The sequence below is a fragment of the Manacus vitellinus genome, unplaced genomic scaffold (assembly GCF_001715985.3).
Source record: "Manacus vitellinus isolate BGI_N305 unplaced genomic scaffold, ASM171598v3 scaffold_26_pilon, whole genome shotgun sequence".
Taxonomy (NCBI): Eukaryota; Metazoa; Chordata; class Aves; order Passeriformes; family Pipridae; genus Manacus; species Manacus vitellinus.
Genome location: NW_021939960.1, coordinates 8,184,558 through 8,191,948, shown reverse-complemented (window position 1 = coordinate 8,191,948; position 7,391 = coordinate 8,184,558). Strand labels below are relative to the sequence as shown.

The window sequence follows — 7,391 nt, the reverse complement described above, 5'->3', positions numbered from 1 at the left end:
CCAACCTGGAGAGCTCTGCCCAGGATGAGGAATACGCTGCTTTTAAGGAAGCCATTGCTGGACTTGGAGCAGACGAGGAGCCTCCAGGGAATAACAACGAGATCTCCTCGGAGAGAGGGGGAGAAACTGGTGATAAAAACGAATCCAAATGCAGCGAAGAGGAGGAGGAGTCAGAGAGGGAGGAGGAGGAGGAGGAGCTAAGTGGGATGAAGGTTAAAGCCCCCTACTACAGCTCCTGGGGGACCCTGGAGTACCACAATGCCATGATTGTGGGGACAGAGGAGCTGGAGGATGGCAGTGCAGGGGTCAGGGTGCTCTACCTGTACCCGACCCACAAGTCCCTGAAGCCCTGCCCGTTCTTCCTGGACGACAAGTGCAGATTTAAGGAGAACTGCCGGTAAAGAAAGGGGGGTGGGAGGGATGAATCTCCTCCTAAAGTGCCCTGTGTTGCTCTTTTTACCCAGTGGAATTATGCCTTTACGTTTTTAAAACATGCTGTGGTGAGCAGTGGCATCAGTTGGGCTGTTTTCTTTTAGCTGATGCAGAGTTGAAATGAAAAATCCCACGGGAAAGCTGCAGAGACATTGCATGATTGAGTGGGTAAATTAATAGGCAATAAGTATTTTAAATAAAACACCCAAGTGTGTGGTTAGTGCACACATTCCAGTTGCACAGGGAGATTGTAGAGGCTCCATTTTTGGGGATCCTCACCAGGAATGGCCTGAAGAAGCCTGAGGGGATGGTGAAGATAGATGGGGTGGAGCCCTGCCTGTCTCTGATCCTCTTCAGGATCTCCAAGGACATGAACTTTTTTACTGGATGTGTCACTAGCAAGGAAGTTTAATTCTCCAGGGTGGGATGCTTGCTTTGTTACATGGCATAAATGACATGTTTGAAGTGAAACGTGAACAACTTGTGGAATTGCAACAACACGTGGTCAAACCTCCCCAGTGCCCCAGGGAGGTTCATCACTGGGACGTTTCCTTTAGAGAGGGAAGGGGTTTTTATTTAAAGATTCCTGTTCCTCCTTCCCTGCAGGTTTTCCCATGGCCAGGTGGTGTCTGTGGAGGAGCTCCAGCCTTTCCAGGAGCCCGACCTGAGCTCGCTGGGGGTGGGCTCAGCCTGCCTGGCAAAGCACAGCGACGGGATATGGTACACAGCCAAAATCACTGGTGAGGGGGGCCAGGGGCTGCCCTGCAGCTCTGGGGGAGGGTGGAGGCTGATGGTTACCTGCATATAAAATTTGGCTGTTGTGGTTAGTGATAGAAAAATGTTAAACTGTGTGGCTGCAGCCCTGAACAGAAAATCTTGATGTAGCTGAGACACCAGTCTGAGTGGTGTCAGACTTGGGAAAGAGAGTGTAGGACGAAAAGGAGACATAAAGGGCAGGAATGTGGAAAGGAGATTAGTGCAAAGTCATTAACTGCTCTGAAAGGGAAGAGGCAGGTCCTGCAGGAATTTGCATGCATGTTAGGTGAGAATTGCAATAATCTGCTCTTGTTTAAACAAAAACCAGAGGAGCTGGCCCTGCCCAGCAGCTGCTCATACAGGCTTCCCTGTGTCCTGGGAAGAGGGAGGACTTATTCCCTCTTTCCATCTTTCTTTTAACTATTATTAATTCAGAAGGGAGCAAGTCTAACTTCTCTTTAATTCCATTTCTCAACAGCCCATCTCTCTTCATTTATAGAAATAAACTTTCAGGTATCAACACAGTCATTGTGGAAGTGGCTTTTCATTGCAGTGGGTGCTTCTCCCTCCCAGACAGAAATGAAAACCACAATTTATGCCCAGAATTTTTAAAAACATGTTCCTTGGGCCTTCCCCTGCTCCCGTTCGTTCCGCTGGAGCTGAGTCTGGCTTAGCCCCCTCTGTGCTGGGGACTGACTGGAGCTCCTGTCCTTGCTGTTGCTTCTGCAGACGTGGACAGTGGCTACTACACTGTGAAGTTTGACTCCCTACTGCTCAAGGAGGCTGTGCTGGAAGGGGACAGTGTCATTCCCCCACTGAGAAGTGAGGATGCTGCCGAGTCTGATGAGTCTGACAAGGACAGTGTCGATGATTCTGGTTATGCCAAAGGTAAGAGAGAGAGGAGGGCATGAGCAAAAGTTTCTTGTGATCTTGGTCTGCCTTTCTCTGGGACTGGATGACTGTCCTGGAGCTCTCACTGTGAGTGTCTCACCTCTGATGAAAGAGCAGTTAATCTCTTTATGTGTTCCTGAAAGGTAGAGAACAATAATTAGCTGTTATGGTACAACTGCCAACTAAAATCTTTGCTTTATGCAAATCACTGGGCTAATGAAGGCTGGAGGTTTCCATGGGAACTTCCACAAGGGTGTGATGTTTCAGAGTTCCAAGCTCAGAGCCTGTTTCTTATGTGGCTGCCTCAGTTGAGCTAATAAGTGAATCAGGAGATTCCCTCATCCCTGGGGTCTCTGTGCAGCTTTGTGACCCAGGACTGTGAGATCCCAGTAACTGAGTGTTGGGTCCTTCCAAATGACTTCTTGGAGGTTACACAGGCACAGCAGTGTCACAGGGACAGAGTCATGTCCTAGAGCTCTTAACATTTAACCTGACAGAGGTTACTGGATCCTGATAACACAGAATTAACACTGTGACTTAGAGGAGCCTCGGACCAGAGGCAGGAGCTGGAGGCACAGGATAAGTAATATGTGCCACTGTGCTAGATTTTGCTCTGATGTGTGTGTCACCATCCTGGAAGGATGGAAAGGAAGCATAAAACTCCTGGGTGACTGTGCTTGGATCTGGGAGGTGATATGTGCATTAAATGGAGATCTCTCATTTCAGTCACTCCCTGGGCAGTGTTCATGGAAGGTGACAACTCAGTAGGAACTAAGTAGGGCTGGAGGAATGGCCAAGTGATTTTAGGATGGGAGAAGTGAATTGTACTGCCCCATGAGGGGGTTTCATGCTGTGTGAGTGCCCCCCATGAGGGTTTTGCAGAGCAGCTTTGTTCCTGTGTTTCACTGATTTTCTCTCCTGTGCCACAGTGATAGATTCAGGAGTTCCAGAGAACGGGGAATGGACTCCTGCGTGCAGCTCCTCTTTCGGCGGCTGGGAAGCCCATACTCGTGGCATTGGCTCCAAACTGCTTGTTCAGATGGGATATGAGTTTGGAAAAGGTAAGGGGAGGAGGAGGTCCTGGGGCTGTTAAGGAAAAAAATCAGATTTTGGGTGAAGCCAGAATTTTGCTGTGCTGAAGGGCCCGTCAGCTGAGGCTCAAGCGATGTGATAGATCACAGGTGTTGGAGGGAAGAGGGATGACTTATTTCATGGAAGTACAGGCATGTGGGGCACCAAGCCCTGTATGGTAATGGCAAACATTGGAGGCACTTGGAACCTCGGTCAAGTTCATGATCAAAGCCGTGAGAACTGCTGTGTGAGCGTCAGGAGCCTGTAGGTGGAAGGGAGCTGATCTGCAAAGCTTCTGATGTCTGTGTTAACACATCTGGCTCTGGACACAGACTTCAAAGCCCGCTGAACTCGCTGCTCCCCACCCAAATTGCATCCAGCCTTGGGGGCTCTGGGAGGGTGGCCCTGCTCCCTGTGTGTCTCCGGTTCTCTCAGAGGAACCAAACCAGTTTAAGTAGAACTTGGCTGGAGAAGCTGAGAATGTGAGGCTGAACCTGGTTTCACAGAAACCGGCCTGGCAGATGGCCCCGGGCTTGGAATCACAAATCTCCTGCTGTGAAAGGCTCCAGGCCTGGCCTTTGCTGCTGCTCCCCTTGCTTGGACAGTAGTTACAACTTTTGGTACCTCAAAAGCCTGTTTGCTTGTTCTAAGCTTGTGACTTTGTCAGCGTGATCCTGTGGTGGGAGGTGACTCGGAGAGGGGATGTCCTCACTTGCCGTAATCACTTGGTGTCTCTCCTCAGGGTTAGGGAAGAATTCTCAGGGCAGAGTGGAGCCAGTGCAGGCTGTGGTGCTTCCTCGAGGGAAATCTCTGGATCAGTGTGCTGAAGTGCTTCAGAAGAAGAAGCAGGGGAAGCTGGACCCAGGCAAATCAAGGAAATGCCGAGCAAAGGGAAACAGCTCCGGACAGTCTGGCGGCCAGAAGCCCCCACGGAACGTGTTTGACTTTTTGAATGAGAAGCTGCGTGGGAAGAGCACTGGGGACAAGGCTGGAGGGATGGCACTGCCCCAGAGGAACAGCAAGGAGATCTACCATGCCAGCAAGAGCACCAGGAAAGCCCTGAGTGTCCACCTCTTCCAGACCGCGGAGAAGATCGAACAAACGCTGAGGGATATCAGGGGAATCCAGCAGGCCCTGGAACGCAACACTGGGCGGTAGGAAACGTTCCCTTTGGGACCGAGTTCTTGGTGCTTCTGGGAAGGGGTGGGCTTGAAATGGGGTGTGGGAGTAACAAGTGAAACATGTGGATGAGACCTAAGGGGAAGTAGAAGAGAGAGTTCAGTGTGTGCTTCAGACCATCTTGGGCACTGGCAGATGTGTCTGTGATCCTTTAGCTGGAATTCAGGCTGTGGGAAAGAGAGGAGCTCTCTGAGGGAAGGTGTTGGAGTCCTTTCTTTCTCGTGCCCACCACTGCAACGTTGCTGTTGAGCATCCCAGGAGGACATTTTCTAGCCCAAACTGTGCTAAGCATGAGGTTCTTCAGCGGGTCCCTTGTGCTAATCCTACAGGAAAGGGCAAACTCTCCTGGGATGAGGACAAGCCTTTGATGTTGCTATGCAGGATGACATTGCCACCGTGCTTTTTGCTTTCAGGCACAGCATTGCTGCAGCCAAGCTGGAGGAGAAGCTGGCAAATGCTCACAAGCGGCTGGGGCAGCTGCAGGCCCAGGAAGCCAGGCTGCAGCGGGAGCAGAAGAAAGCAGACACCCACAAGAAGATGACTGAGTTCTAGGTGCTGAGGAAGGCATTGGACTGCAGGGATTGTCCTTCTAGTGCTCCTGGCTTCAGAGCCTGGGTGAGCCGTCCTGCTCCTCTGGGCCTCAGGCTGCCCAGCCTGAAACTGGGTGGAAAAGGAGCAGTTTCTGGATGCTTCTGAGCTCTGCTGGGACTGGGGGGGGAAGTACACATCCGTCCAGCCCCAAAAGCATTCCCTGAGCTGGACCCTGGGTGAGGACTGGCTACACGAAATATGATTCTCTGCTCTCTTGCACACTTTTTTCCTTCAGTTTTCCCTGTAGTAGCACCTCCATCCAGAGTCTGTGACTGCTCAGGTGATAACACTGCTGGCTGCAAAGCAGCTGAGGGGGCTTGGACAGCCCCACATCCTGCCATGAGCTGTGGCTTCTGTCTGTAGCCCCCCTGACAAACACAGGTGCAGGCAGGGTCCCGAGCACGGCCTGGCAAAGCAGAAAAGGCTTGTGCTGGGAGAAAACATCAAAGGCAAAGTGCTTCAGCTGCTCTCTGCCTTCTGGTTTTTACTATGGGATTTATCTGAGGGCTCCATTTTTTGAGGGAGCAATTCTTTGTAGCCTTAGTGTAAGGAAAAGACAGAAAACTGGCAGCTCAGAGGTGGGAACTAGCAGCCTCAAGGATCAGATTTCAGCAGTTTGCCTGTGAGAGTATCCCAGGACATGCTGTAGCCTAACTCATTTGGCTTGGCATGGAAGGCTGTGTGGTTCCACAAGTAGAGTGCCAACACTGGGGGAATAAGCCAGCAGTGTAATGGGATTCCCAAACCCTAGGAACAACTCCACAGGGAACCTTGTGATTTTTACCACCATTAGTTGGGTTTTTCTGTCCAGGGTGGCTCACTGAACACAGGTCCTTTTACTAAAAAACCTCAGGACCCAGATCCAGGTTGGACTGGGCCCTGGATGAGCACAAAGAGCAGAATCTGTATGTGCCCAGCATGCAGCCCTCCAGTGGGAGAGCTTGGGGCTGGGCTGGGAGCAGGCCAGGCAAGCCAAGTGCCCTTCCCTGCACCATGGAGAGTCTTTGGACAGGAAGGATGTTCTCTCCCCTCTGTTACATTCTGCGTTGTTGGCAGCCAGTCCTTGCCCCAGAGGAGATGGTGGTTTCATCAGACTGTTTCTGGTGGGATTTGTGCATTGTAAAGGCTTTTTTTAAAAAAAAAAAATTGCAATTCATGCCAGTATCTTAAGGACAGAGTTTTTTCTTAGTTTAAGAAACTGATTTCCTTTTATTCTGTGAGTCACTTTTCTCACGAAAAGGTTTGCTCCTTTAGTACCCCCATTTTTTATCTGTGCCTAAGAAGCCTGTAAAGCTGTCAGTCTGGGCAGGGCTGTGCCTGCTTGCAGGGCCAGGCTGCCAAACTAACCAGAAGATCTGAGGCTGGAGAAGATACGATCAGAGCCGTTCAAGTCATGAGGATTTCGCGTTGCTGCAGACACACCTCTGAAAACACAGCGAGACAGCAAAACCAGACAAGATCTTCAGGAAACCCGTGGGAGCGGGTCTCTGCTCCTGAAGAGCACCTGGATCATGCTGTGGATGTGGAACTGGCAGGGGCTGCCTTGGGCACTTCAGCATCCATCAGTTCCTAATGGAATTGGCTGTACTATCCTCATTGTTCTGAATTTGTGTTCTCTGCACACGGGGCTCAGTTCTAGGGTTTAACAATGGCTGCTCAGAGCCCTTCCCTCACGAATGATGTTTGTTTCCCACACTTGAGTGTCGAGTGGTGACAAGGGCTGATGTGCCCAGCCTAGCATGGGTGTTCACTCAAGTGGCCCGTGACTGGGGAGCTGAGCAGAGAAATTTTTTGGGTTTGTTTTGTACTCTGAGACTGTTTAACATCATCTTTTTAGGAACTGGGTGTATTAGCCCCATGTCTCAGCTCAGTGGCGTTGTGCCCTTCCTTGGGATTTCCACAGCCTGCCTTGTCAGACTCCCAGTGGCTGCCACCTCCCACCCAACACATCCACATCCCCGATGAATAAAGTTGGTGTTTATTTTCCCCTCTCTCCTTGTAAGGCATTGCTCATTTGCAAGGTAATGATGATCTGGGTCGCCCCATTCATTCCTTGTATTCCCCTGAGCACCCAGACCGGCCGGGCAGGGAGCGGAGCGCGGCAGAGGGTGCTGGTGTGTGCCGGGAGCCTGCGAGCACAGACCCAGCCTACCCTGGGGTGAAGCCACCACCTCCGAGGCCAGGAAGCTGTGGTGTGTGTGCTCGGTGTGTGCTCACAGCCAGCTGCTCCTCACAGAGCCTGGGAGTGGGAGAGCTCAGCGTGTTTGAAATGTGCAGGAACCCCTAATTGGGATTAACTCGGCGGGATAAAAGAAATTAAATTCTCCAGGCTGGCTGGCAAAGAGGAGAGCATGACTGGATCCTTGTGCTCCCCCGTCCTCTGAGTTCCTGCAAAGTAAGTGGTGTTGGCTTTCCAGTCTTGGGAATCTGCAGCTAAATGGGGAGGGGGGAATACTTTAAGACCCTATGAG

General features: G+C 51.2%; 1 protein-coding gene across 1 annotated transcript; it reads left to right on the top strand.

The window, feature by feature from the left end:
* Positions 1–2: 2 nt before the first annotated feature.
* On the top strand, positions 3–6,911 carry ZGPAT (zinc finger CCCH-type and G-patch domain containing; the record flags this gene model as incomplete). Its single annotated transcript, XM_029960400.1, has 6 exons — positions 3–397; positions 1,039–1,172; positions 1,918–2,076; positions 3,009–3,140; positions 3,893–4,304; positions 4,743–6,911. Coding segments are annotated over 6 exons (1,371 nt in total), but the record flags the coding sequence as incomplete, so codon positions are not given.
* Positions 6,912–7,391: the final 480 nt, after the last annotated feature.